This window comes from Pygocentrus nattereri, chromosome 11, assembly GCF_015220715.1.
Source record: "Pygocentrus nattereri isolate fPygNat1 chromosome 11, fPygNat1.pri, whole genome shotgun sequence".
Lineage (NCBI taxonomy): Eukaryota > Metazoa > Chordata > Actinopteri > Characiformes > Serrasalmidae > Pygocentrus > Pygocentrus nattereri.
The window spans coordinates 37,670,022-37,683,695 of record NC_051221.1 but is presented as its reverse complement, the minus strand read 5'-3'; the positions used below and the strand labels follow the sequence as shown (position 1 = coordinate 37,683,695).

Sequence of the window (13,674 nt, the reverse complement as noted above, 5' to 3'; positions counted from 1 at the left end):
TGTGGAGTCAGCTGGGTTTGCAGGAGGGACGGACAGCTTCAGTCTTGAAGGCTACAGCTCTGCGCAGTGTATTCTTTCTTACCCTTGAATTTGCATGGAAACCTCTTTGCATGATTCATACACATATGCTCACCTGCTTTTGTTTGTTTGTTTGTTTGTTTGTTCGTGTGCACAGCCTGCCAAAATTAGTCATCAGTCTACCCAACTGTTGGACTGACTAATTGACTGACTACTAATTGAGCGACTGACTGACCAGTGACTGTTTGACTGACTGTCCGAACTCACACGGCTGTCTAATGGACTAGTTGACTGTTCAGCCAACCAATTGCTATTTATTTGCTGTGGCTGCAATATTTCCAAAAAAGAAAAAAATAATAACACTGAAAAACAACAATAAACGAGTTGTTGCCACACAGAGGGTCCACATTCATCCGTCTAATCATTTCGTAGGTAGCTTGGTATCTTTGAAGAGCCAGTTTCCTACAACTTTGTTTTTTGTCTGAGATCCACCTATAACATTTGTGCGGTTTTACCTACTTTAAAATACTTTAAAATAAACAGGCTGTTTTAACTGTGCCTTTAAGACTGATATATACAAATGTAAAAGCTCTGTTCTAATTGGCTGTAGTGTAACTAGTCTGAGCTGTAACACGCCTTAGAATTTTGAGTGGGTGGGGCTAAACTGCTATAGGCCTTAACAGGTGAATAAATGAAAATGAGTTGGTTCCAGTGAAATCACAGAAAGAGTGGATTCAAAACAGGCTGTTTCTTGCAGCTTAGTTTCCATTAATAGACAATACAGGCTGAGGTGTGAATGGTACACTCTGATACTGCAGCTGAAATGTACCACAGAATGGTTACACCTTTTTTCGGAATTGCTCTGGTGTTACAGGTCCAGGGAAGGTTAGCAGGAGTCTGCACACTGGAAACTGTCTCAGCAAACACTTCTCACTACCTCTTCATCCACACTGTTTGTTCTCTGGCTTCTCTTGTGCATCCTGAGGTCAGTAATGTGCCTGCCTGTTTCACCACTTTGTCACCTTTCAGCTTCATTTGCACACTTTCAGCGCTTTGCATTTGCTTATAAATAGGCGACTGTCAGCTACATGTATTACAATATATTGTGTCCAGTAAAGAATCAGCTCTCTTCTAGTTAACAGACACCTTAAAGAACTTCTTTTAGGTTTTACAGAAGCGATAGAGGATTCCAAAATGCCCATTAACCTTCAATATCTATGGAAGAAGATTGCAGTAAGAAGGCAGTGTGGTGTGTTAGTTCTCTTCTGGTTGTTAGTGAGTGGGGGATGCAGTGTGAGACAGTTGGACATGGCAGCCCACTGTCTGCCCGCTCTCATCAGCCAACTGCCAACAGGAAGCCTCCCAAATAGACAGAGCGTGACCACTGCTGTGTCAGCAATCCCAGCCCTTAGAGAGCTCACACACACACATATGGTACGCACCAGTTAGGCCTATATGTCTCTCACATACACATACTTAGTTACAGGTAGGGGTTTTGAGAGCGGTCAAGTTACATTTGCAATACCTTGACTTTTTTACATTTATATGAACTCCTCTGATAGAAGTTCAGTACAGTGAGGATAAATATCCAAATAACTAATTGCTATCACTTATCAGTCCAGGAGAAGGAGTTGTTTTGACTTCAGCACTTTGTGCTACTCAGGCTTTAGTAGAGCACAATAACACTGAGATTAATAACTGATCATCACATTGATTTATCAGTCTACTCAGGCTTTAGTAGAGTACAATAACATTGAGATTAATAACTGACCATCACACTGATTTATCAGTCTACTCAGGCTTTAGTAGAGCACAAAAACACTGAGATTAATAACTGACCATCACACTGATTTATCAGTCTACTCAGGCTTTAGTAGAGCACAAAAACACTGAGATTAATAACTGATCATTACATTGATTTATCAGTCTACTCAGGCTTTAGTAGAGCACAAAAACACTGAGATTATTAACTGATCATCACATTGATTTATCAGTCTACTCAGGCTTTAGTAGAGCACAATAACACTGAGATTAATAACTGACCATCACATTGATTTATCAGTCTACTCAGGCTTTAGTAGAGCACAATAACACTGAGATTAATAACTGACCATCACATTGATTTATCAGTCTACTCAGGCTTTAGTAGAGCACAATAACACTGAGATTAATAACTGACCATCACACTGATTTATCAGTCTACTCAGGCTTTAGTAGAGCACAATAACACTGAGATTGATAACTGATCATCAGCAGAGCAAAGCAGAGCTTCTTTTTTAATTTTCTTTGAGTACCTCTTTATACATTGAGCAATGATTTAAAATACCTAATAAACAAGCAGTGATGGTGTTTCTTTTAAAGATGTTTTGTAAATATTTTAATTTAGTGGGTGAGGACTCAAAGTATTCTCCTAAAAATGTAAAAGATAACTCATTCTGAATGCTGCCTTCATAAAATGTAACCTGGACAGAAGACAGATACATTTGGTATTATGGAAGCTTCAACATGACGTTTTAAACAAAGCACTTTACTGAAGATGAACATTTTAAAGTAGGACATCATGCTCACTGACTCAAAACACTCTACTATCCCACAGGAAGAAGCACATAACTAACAACATCACATCACTCAGTGTGAGTAAGACCTATTTTTGGGTATATTTATTACAGGACTGGATCATATTCATTTGTTCTTACTCACTTACTCATTCTTACCCACTCCAATGCTTCCTGCTGATATTGGCCCCAAAGCCGATACCCATCAATACTGATCTGTACTTTCCTTCCATGATCAGCTGAGCAGCTGAAATGGGGACAAATTAAGATTACTAGGATTGCCGCGGTGTAATTTAGTGGTTTACAAAGATTTAAAATGGACTTTTACTGTACATCTTACTCTAAAATCCTGTCATATTCTCAGAAACACACTGCAGTGATTTCTTAAGCTCGGTACCTACTTAGTTTAGTCATTAAGCCAAACAAGTTTGAACTTGTTCAAAGGATTCTCTCACAGCTGGTGACAGATCCTCTTAAGGAAGATGTTATTTTAGGCTGACAAGAAATGATCAGCTGTGCATTGCCATGTTTGTGGATGATACTATTAGTGAAGAGAAGATTTTGTACAGTGTGTTACAGACATGCTGCTTCAGTTGGTTTTAACAGAACACATTTACGGCTATGTGAAAAGAAAAAAGTCAAGTCAAATTTATTTGTAGCGCTTTTTACATCTGATGCTGTCACAAAGCAGCTTCACAGAACTCCAGTAAAGACAAAGTTTTAACATGAATGTAAAAACCCCAGGTGAGCGAGCCAGGGGGGCGATGGTGGCAAGGAGAACCTCCCTCAGAGCTGAGGAAGAAACCTTGGGAGGAACCAAGGCTCACAAGGGGGAACCCATCCTCCTCTGGTCAGACTACAAGTGATTATACTACTAATATTAATAGCAGTAGTATTAGTAGTATTAATAGCTAGGAGTCCATATAAATACACTATACTGTAAGTGTCATGTACATGAAGTTATATAAACTCATGCTGACATTCTCAGTTCTATTTGTACTTCGGTTCAAACAACACAGCATCGTATCAAATGATTGTTTTTGCATTGATTTTTTGGTTACTGCTTCAGCTCCTCAGTCAATGCCTACAGGATAAGTTGTAACATTTGCCCTCCTGCTGCTTTGGGCTGAACAGTTCATTAATAGTATGTACTGGAGACCAAGTTCACCCTTTCCTTTGTAGCGGAGATGTGGATGTTTACCACATTTCTAAAGGAATCTACCTGAAATGCACATGCATCTCCTTTCATGCTAAGTAAGGCTATAAGATAGAAACTAAAAGTGCATTTAAACAAGCGAAGAAGTTTAAATCAGAGAAATAAACAGTGTTAAAACGTACCCAACAGTTTTATTTAAATGTCAACAGTTGTGTTGTTAACTATGTGATTGCCATGCAAAACACAAACGGTGGAAACAGTTTCACCTGAGAAGACTCTTTCATTTCATAACAAGCAGAAACACAGATCTGTACTGTAAAGGCTTCCGGTACCATAGGGAAATATCAAAAACAAATTTGGATTTTTTTTTCCCCATTTTCACAGAGAGAACCATCACAAAGATCAGTCTGAATTCAGAGGCCAGCACCATATTAGGAACATCCTTGAGCAAATAAGATCACGCATTTATCTGAATTTGACATTTTCTTAGGCACCATTTCAATGTTTTTTAACGTCCTCGCCAACTTCATCACTAGACATCACTCCCCCAAGGAGGGGACATTAAGGAGCAGAACACACCTGCTCTCGGCTAGGACAGACTCGCTGAGCTAATTAGCTTGCCATTATAAGCTTTGCATGTAATGTATAGAAAACTGAACAGTCTGGTTGTAAGCCTTGGTTTCGAAAAATTATTGCATTTATTGTTTGTTGCCTTTATTGGCTTAATTTTGTTGTTGCTGGCTGTGTAGCCTAACTAACAAGCTAGTAAAGTTGTTTGAGCAGTCATGCGTAACAGATGAAGTCTGCTACCTGAAACTTAGTATGAACAAAGCAAATCAACAGTATTTTATTGCTAAGGCTTACAAACAGCTTTCTCCACCATTTCAGGTTTGCAAAGGGAAATGCGATGATTTGTAAGTTCCGCTGCTGAAGTCGACACCCCTCTGAGTGCTCATCTAACACATTTCACTTGAGCCATTAAAGTAAGACAGCATTGGGGAAACCCCCCGAGGGGAAATGGCAAAGAGAAATGAACTAATTCATGCTTGAAACAGGTGGTTAATCTTTCGCTAATAGGTAGCACACAGCATGGGAAAGTAAACAGGATAGTTTGACCAAAAAGCATCACCCCTTTAATTTAATAATAATGCCTGACATGAGCCAGAAAAAACTGTTATTCATCTATTGCTGCTACTGTACTTCTGCACTTGTGTGTGCTTGCCAGCAGCACCTTGGGGAGCTGTTCAGCAGTAAGCCAATCTTTTCTGAATTGTCAGTGAAGACATGCATGTAGACTTCTGCATGTCCAGCCAAGGCCACTCTGCGCCATCTTTTGCATTACAGTCAGGTCCTTTAAAAGAAACTCGCTGACTGAGCTGCTCTGGACTTAGGTCTGGGGTGATGGGAGTCTCTCTTCTTTTACTTAAAGTTTATACTTGTGTTACAAACCATTATTCATCCCATGTAGCTTTAGCTGTGATCGCTCATGCTAGAGAACAGAAAGTCGGCCAACATAATGCTGGTAAATGTAGACCTAGTGCAAATATTCCCAAATAATGCCTGGCTAGATCCTTTGATTATAAAGCTTAAGCAAATATTATCACATTGGAGCGCACACTGTTCACATGTAGTCTCTTAGTTTCAGGTTATTAATAAATTACCTATTCTTATATTGTTCCTGGCATATCAAAGAAAACAGACAAGGCTCTTCACAGTAGTATATTTTTGGAGATGGTAAGGCTTCAGATCAAACGCTCAGGCACTGAGGAGCCAAGACAGAGCTTCTTACAGCCTCCGAAAAAAGATAAAAATATGCCAGGGAGGCTTTTGTTAATGTGGGTCATAGCGCACACGTTTCAGATTAGAACACCAAAGACACCGATTGTCCTAGAAAAGCAATGATTCACTTTCTCAAGGCAATATAACGCAGGTAAGGCAGGTCATTTTCGTAAGTTCATAACCGACATGGTGCTAGAATATGACAATAAACAAAGACGTATAAAACCTTTCGTCCAAATAAGCCCCAACACTGAAACTAGAGCACTACAAAGGCTGATGATGCTATTCTCTCAGAATGCACAGACAGCTGATGTAAAGGCTTTGCAATAAAGCATAGAAAACAGTTCGGAATGGTTAAAGTTTGTCGTTTGGTGTGATCTTGATGTCGGCTCTGGAGTTGTGTCGCCATTCTAGAGCTGCCCTCCCTCCACCTGCTTCAGGATGTACAGGATTCCGATGTTGTCGATGGTGACGAATGATTTGAAGTCAGGTGAGACGTGGATGCGCTTCAGATTGGCCCCTGTGGTGTAGAACGTCTGCAGGGCTTCTCCTCTCTCCACACTCCACCACTGCAGCAGAGACAGGAAAAAACATATATGTTATTACTGGGTTTTACTGGGAAAACACACAGCAGTTTTAATCAATTTTCATGGCTTCCTAAGAATTTTCATTTGTTTTTTTTTTTGAAAGATTCTGATCACTTAAAATCAATCGTGAAAAGATCACTCGATTACTTATATAACTAATTGTGACAGCTCTACAAGCCATTAGCTATAAAAAGGGAAGAAGCACACACAGAGGAGCACTCTTCAGGGGGAAGTCTTAATATGGCAGTTTCACGAGCAATAACACTTGAGCTTTGTTGTCAAGAAAGAATTATTCTCGGACTGGGTGCCAGACTGTTACGTCACTGTTGGCTGCACTACCTAGTCCACCTGTCCACGGAGGAAGAAGGGCTGCTTGTATCAAACCATCTGGCACCCGAATGGAATATTCTAACAAACAGGCAAAGAATTTCAGCTACATTTTCTCAGGCTTATTTGTGAGGCAGAGCTTCTTGTTAAAAAAAAAAAAAAGAGAGAGAAACAAAAAGAAAAACGTGTTAATAGAACTGTCATTTGGCGCATGTAAAGAGAACGCCAGTCCTGTAGGTAGGAAGTGGCCCAATATAATCCACTCCAAGCTCCAAACTAGTTTGTGAAAATCTCATTACTCTGAGGAAAAGGAGGCCACTACACAGCGAACAGCCAAAGCATCAGCGACAAGAACTGATGCTTTTAACATGTTTGTTTTCTTACAACCACCTCACGCACATCCAACAGATTCATTAATCATACAGAGCTCTGAGTGAATAAATGTGTCTCATTTGCATTTTAGCAGATCGGTGGCCAGAGCGCCGAGCTGCAGTGTGAGACCGTTTAAACAGCAGACCCATCTGCAGTATCTCCAGTGAAGATACAACGGCACACTCACACACCCACACACATCCACCTCAACACCCAGCAGCTGCTGCAGAAAACCACCACGGCTTCTGTTACCTGTAAGATCCTTTTAAAACACTCTGTAAAAACAGCCAAAGATATGGTACAAAACTGAGTTACCACTGTGAAAAAATGAAAATGTACAGTGAGAAACTAAAATTAAATATTAAATAAAAATAAAAATAATATCTGACAATAAATACTGTCAGAACAAAACATTGAATCTCAATGTTTTGTCAATTTCATTACTATTTTTCTTTTATTCTTTACAGGATTTAAAAATGCCAGCTGCCCTTTACATTATGTTAACATGTCATGATTAACAGACCAATAGAAATGGTGCAAAATTAACTGAAAAGTCTATTTAACCCATCCATCCATCCATCCATCCATCCATTTTCTAAGACGCTTCTCCGTCAGGGTCGCGGGGGGGTGCTGGAGCCTATCCCAGCAGTCTTCGGGCGGAAGGCAGGACACACCCTGGACAGGTCGCCAGTCCATCGCAGGGCAGACAGACAGTCACTCACACACTCACACGTAGGGGCAATTTAGCACGTCCAATTGGCCTGACTGCATGTCTTTGGACTGTGGGAGGAAACCGGAGAACCCGGAGGAAACCCACGCAGACACGGGGAGAACATGCAAACTCCACACAGAGAGGACCCCGGTCACCCGGCTGGGGAATCGAACCCAGGCCCTCCTCAGTTAAGAAATTTTCCAGTTTCTGCTGGGGGCTTCTCAGAGCAAAACTGGGCAAAATTATCAGCATTTTCTGTTCAGCTTAAGTGTCCTGGTAATATAAAAATAAAAAGATCTCATGGCTTCAAAACATGTATCCACAGCTGAATTCCAGAGAGACTCTGCTATGACCAAAAATCCTACTCATTGCTTCGCTCATTCACACAAGCAGAGCATGTATAGCAGTTTGAAATTTTTCCGCCAGGGGGCAAAGAAGTTGTTGTTGTGTGCATCAACAGTGCTACCTGTTGTGCCGACAGCTGTATGCAAAAGTTTTAGCACCCCCAGTCAAATGACATTTTGTTGATTTTCAAAGTGAAACATGTTCCTTACAGAGAACAGTCCTAAATTAGATATTTTTATATCTGAAATTAGATATTTTTAAATCTTACATTAGATATTTTTATATCTTAAATTAGATATTTTTATATCTTAAATTAGATATTTTTCCTGCAAATTTTAGTGCACAACTTTATTTATTTGCTTGAGTTGAACATATCTGGGGGAAAATAATAACATTTAAAATGTGTGATGTTAAACAGCAAATAAACAGTAATTATACATTAAAATATTCAGAGGTGTGTTCTCCGCAGAAGATGTTCAACATAACATGTAACTTGACAAGACACCCCCAAACATTTGCATATAGCTTAACGCTTCCATTTGCGTCTCGATAGCTGCTGTAGCTTCGTAGCTCCAGTGCAAAAGTAAAGAAGGAAACTTCAGACAACAAACATGTCCTGGCTGATGGACTACATTTGGTGTAAAGGCGATAACTGTGTGAAACTATTTAAGAAGTAAAATGTTGGACAGCGTTGAGAAGCCTTGCTGAACTCTGCTCTGCTGCAGCCTATAAAGGTCACCCAGTCGCGCACACACAGATGGTGGCAGAGGCAGTGAGTAATGGCTCAGGGTCTGCTGTGTAGAGAGCTCATATGAGAAACAGCCAGCTGCTGCCTTCAGCACAAGCACTGTGTGGACACACTGCACGTCTGTCTGCAAACGCGTCCACCACAGCAGCTCAGCCGTTATAAACTGCAGCACACAGCAGCAAAGAGTGCAAAACAGCCCCACCCCAGCGTGATTAACACAGTGATTTAAATATAGGTGGCACAGTAGAACATTATGCGCAGTAAATCTAGCATTTATGTAAACTGAGTGCAGTCTAAAAAAAAAACATGAAAAAAGGCCAGCTTCAATTATTCAACTTGTGAAAGGCAGATCTCCCCCAATCCACAACCCCACCCCCCCGTGCACCATGCGTCGCTCTGCTTCTGTCTGTGGCCGCAGAGCTGCAGGTGGTTGCACTGCATTCTAGCTTTGAGCAAATAAATAAATAAATGAGCTCATCTCATCTCTGCTTTAAAAGTAAGCAGTGGTCTCCTGTATTTGAAGTGCATCTCACTGAATATCTGTCTGTTTATGATCCAGTATATGATCTAATACCTTGTGAAAAGCAGGAAAAGTGGCAATGCCTCTTAAACCATTATAAAAATCAAACATGTAGCTGATTGTGATTAACAGCTTTGGCCTTATTTGCTTAAACCTGATTCCCATTTAAAAAGCAATGCATGTTCTTAGACCTGTATGGAATGACAAAATACAGCTCGTCAGAAAGTATCGCTTTCAATAATTCAGACTGAACAGATCATCTTCATCATGTTTCCATCAGGTTTAATGAATGAAAGATGTGATTTCCATTTAGTGATCACCGTTTCTGATTACATAAGTGGACCTGATAAGATGGTTAATGAGTAGATACAAGCTAGCTGTCCCTAATAAAGAGGAACTCTGTGTAAACCAGAGCCGAGATGAGAGGTAAAGCAGTCTGTGGATGAACAGAGAGACGTGTGGCCGTGAGTGTGCTCAGTCTCCATTAAGCGCTATGGCGCGCTCACAGGAGAGCACATTCCTTTGGGAGAAAGGCACAGAAGAGAAGAAAGAGCGACCTTGCTCCAGTGTACACATCAATCATTCCGTCCAATCAGAGTAATGCGGCGCAACGTCTTAACAGCAAGACTCAATGGCGAAATGGTGAGAGCTGAAGGTGAGAGAAAGCCATAAAGACTCAGCGCTTCAGGAACACACACACGACAGCGATGACAGAAAGCCCAGAAATCACAGTGTTTGTTCTGATAACTGTTGAAAAATGAAGGTTTTGTGGCAGGCGCTGCGAGAGGCCGGCTTTATGAAAGGAGCCCCTGGCAGCTTCTCAGCGCTCATAAAGACATGAATAAAGAAAAAGGTAGGAGAAAATGGAGGACAGTCACTAGGTGAGTCTGCAAGACAAAGACAAGAGCTCGAAAATGGTCCCCTAATCACTTCTGCCTACAGCAGAAAATCTGGAGCACTTTATAGAACAGAAGGGTTTAGGAAAGGGACAAATAAGCTTCAGGCTGCTTTACTCTTCGAGTGACAGAAGCCAAATAAAATGTAACCACAATGAATAATTACCACAACTAATTCTGCCAAACACACCGTTACTGGACTGACTAATCAGAAGACTTTTATTATATGTACGGATGTATATAAAGAGGAGAAATCAAACAACTTGTGTTGTATTTTAAAAGATGATTAGCATGCCAATGAAAAACAACAGGTAAGGCTTTCTTTTAGAGTCTAAGTAAGCTCCAGGTATTAACCAGGTAAGAGTCAGGTACAAACTCTAAAGTACTGGATAATTATTTTGGGTAACATGATGGCGAGTTCAGTGTAAAACGTTCGTACACAAATAAAGCACAAGGAGTGTTTATATAGTATGTACCTGTTTATTACCTATGAACAGAACTGAATCTGGGCTAAAGATTTTATTGAGTCTTTATCATTTACTTTACTGCATGTGGAATTATAATGAAATGTATTATTATGATGCTTGTACTTACCAACTTACTACACAAATATGTATGAGGTATTTTAATATGTCCTTTAACAGTTTATTGGATTATTAGCTAGAACCTTTTCCGGTGTGGTTAAATTAATCTGTATTACAACCCAATGCAACCCAAAATAAGTAATGAATATTACTTTGGAGTGTGTATCTCACACCTCCCAGCTAAACACCTCGAGTTTATGGGACTGTATAAGAAAGCATTATATTGATAAGAAATTTCTTTAATTAAATGATAAAGTGGGCTTAAAATAATGCCACATTTTTGCTGAACAGGCCTGTGAGATCCATTTTAAAGCCTTTGTGGTTTATTATGATCATTTGAATGACACTCCTAAGAAGCAACATGCCACGAACACTATGGCATTTAACAGTTTCAGGGTATTTAATCTCAGATATTAAATTACAGGCCTAATTGTGTGTTTATGTACCAGCGTTAGGCTGCCAGTGGTACCTTTTAGATGCCACTGTGGATTCTGCTGCATTGCCAATTCATTAAATGTATAATAATGAAATAGTTTTTAATAAACCTAAGGGACTGTCTAACTTTTTTAAATGCATGTTTGAAACTTTCACAGAATTTATAACTAGCAACCAGTCTTGTTCCTATATTTACATGGCTTTGCACATTACTAAACAGTAGCCACATTCAATCCTATGAGATGCTGCATTACGAGTACTCCATTTCCATAAGGGCAAACCAGTTGTACACAGTCTATTGCATGGTATTGGAGATTGATAGGGCACACTGGATAATCTCCACTACAAATCGACAGACTCGCCTATTTACTATGTTGTGAATAGGACATAGTTTTGGCCACAGCCAGTCATTCTGTGATACAAGCGTGGAAGAAATCACACCCTGGAGAACAGATGCAGTCTAGACAGGGTTCACACAACAAATGAGAGAGAAAGCTGAGACTTAAGGGACTAAGGAAAGGAGGGAGGGGTCAGTATCAAAGGCTTAATGACCAAACAGCTAGTGCATGGAAAAAAATAAAGATTTAAAGAAAGTTCTGCCTGGTCTGTACTCTAAAACCTCAAAAGAACTGGACTGCAATGAGATTGCCAAACATTACTCGGCTCTACTGACCACTTTTATTTCATTGTTTGACTCTGCTGAGGCATATTCTCCAGCAGGAGTGTGTCCCTGCATTCAGCTTTGAGCTTTGAGCTTCTTTCATTTACACATTCAAAAGAAGTTGACAGTTATTTTAGCTGTATATTCAAATTACACACTGATAAGTACTGATATGTAATTACATGGTTAGTTACATTAATTATGCTTACACTGTATTGACAGGTTCAAGTCCATGTAAAAAAAAAAAAAAAAGAGAAAGGCATGGCAAAAATTCCATAAACCAAAACTATACACAAAAGCATTCCTCCAATTCATATTGATAAAATCATAAAAGAATATCCGCTCATCTACTTACAAACACAAATGTCATATAAAAAGTTTAAAATCTGCACTTTCAACAGAATTTGTATGTGTGAGTGAGAAAGTGAGTGAGAAATAATAATAAAAAAAGGGTGGTGCTTTACAACCCCAATTCCAATGAAGTTGGGACGTTGTGTAAAACAAATAAAAACAGAATGTGATGATTTGCAAATCCTTTTCAACCTATATTCAATTGAACACACTACAAAGACAAGATATTTAATGTTCAAACAGATAAACTTTGTTTTTTGCAAATATTCACTCATTTTGAATTTGATGCCTGCAACATGCTCCAAAGAAGTTGGGACAGGGGCAACAAAAGACTGGGAAAGCTGAGGAATCCTCAAAAAACACCTGTTTGGAACATTCCACAGGTGAACAGATTCATTGGAAACAGGTGAGTGTCATGATTGGATATAAAGGGAGCATCCCTGAAAGGCTCAGTCGTACACAAGCAAGGATGGAGCGAGGTTCACCACTTTGTGAACAACTGCGTGAGCAAATAGTCCAACAGTTTAAAAACAATGTTTCTCAATGTGCGATTGCAAGGAATTTAGGGATTTCATCATCTACAGTCCATAATATCATCAAAAGATTCAGAGAATCTGGAGAAATCTCTGCAAGTAAGCGGCAAGGCAGAAAACCAACATTGGATATTACCACATGGGCTCAGGAACACTTCAGAAAACCACTGTCAGTGAACACAGTTCGTCGCTCTGTCTACAAGTGCAAGTTAAAACTCTGCCATGCAAAGCGAAAGCCACATATCAACACCACCCAGAAACACAGCTGGCTTCTCTGGGCCCGAGCTCATCTGAGATGGACTGACGCAAAGTGGAAAAGTGTCCTGTGGTCTGACGAGTCCACATTTCAGATTGTTTTTGGAAATCATGGACGTTGTGTCCTCCGGGCCAAAGAGGAAAAGGACTGTCCGGATTGTTATCAGCGCAAAGTTCAAAAGCCAGCATCTCTGATGGTGTGGGGGGGTGTTAGTGCCCATGGCAGGGGTAACTTGCACATCTGTGAAGGCACCATTAATGCTGAAAGGTACATACAGGTTTTGGAGCAACATATGCTGCCATCAAAGCAGCGTCTTTTTCAGGGACGTCCTGCTTATTTCAGCAAGACAATGCCATGCCACATTCTGCACGTGTTACAACAGCGTGGCTTCGTAGTAAAAGAGTGCGGGTACTAGACTGGCCTGCCTGCAGTCCAGACCCGTCTCCCATTGAAAATGTGTGGCGCATTATGAAGCATAAAATACGACAACGGAGACCCCGGACTGCTGAGCACCTGAAGTTGTACATCAAGCAAGAATGGGAAAGAATTCCACCTTCAAAGCTTCAACAATTAGCGTCCTCAGTTCCCAAACGTTTATTGAGTGTTGTTAAAAGGAAAGGTGATGTAACACAGTGGTAAACACGCCCCTGTCCCAACTTCTTTGGAACGTGTTGCAGGCATCAAATTCAAAATGAGTGAATATTTGCCAGTTATACTGCTGACCAACTAGTTATGGCTCTGTACTTCAGCTTCACCAATCTAATGTTACCATGTGATGCTGAAGACCACACTGCCTGTGTGTGAGTGTGTGTTTACCAGTGGAGAGTAAAACTGGTTTT

General features: G+C 40.2%; 1 protein-coding gene across 3 annotated transcripts in view; it reads right to left on the bottom strand.

The window, feature by feature from the left end:
* Positions 1-3,900: 3,900 nt before the first annotated feature.
* apaf1 (apoptotic peptidase activating factor 1) overlaps positions 3,901-13,674 on the bottom strand; it is a 62,013-nt gene continuing 52,239 nt past the window's right edge. For all 3 annotated transcript variants that reach the window (XM_017716344.2, XM_037542869.1, XM_017716343.2), the window contains one exon: positions 3,901-6,077. In XM_017716344.2, coding sequence (XP_017571833.1) covers positions 5,919-6,077 — 159 coding nt within the window. In that variant the 3' untranslated portion in view covers positions 3,901-5,918. The remainder of the gene's footprint in view (positions 6,078-13,674) is intronic.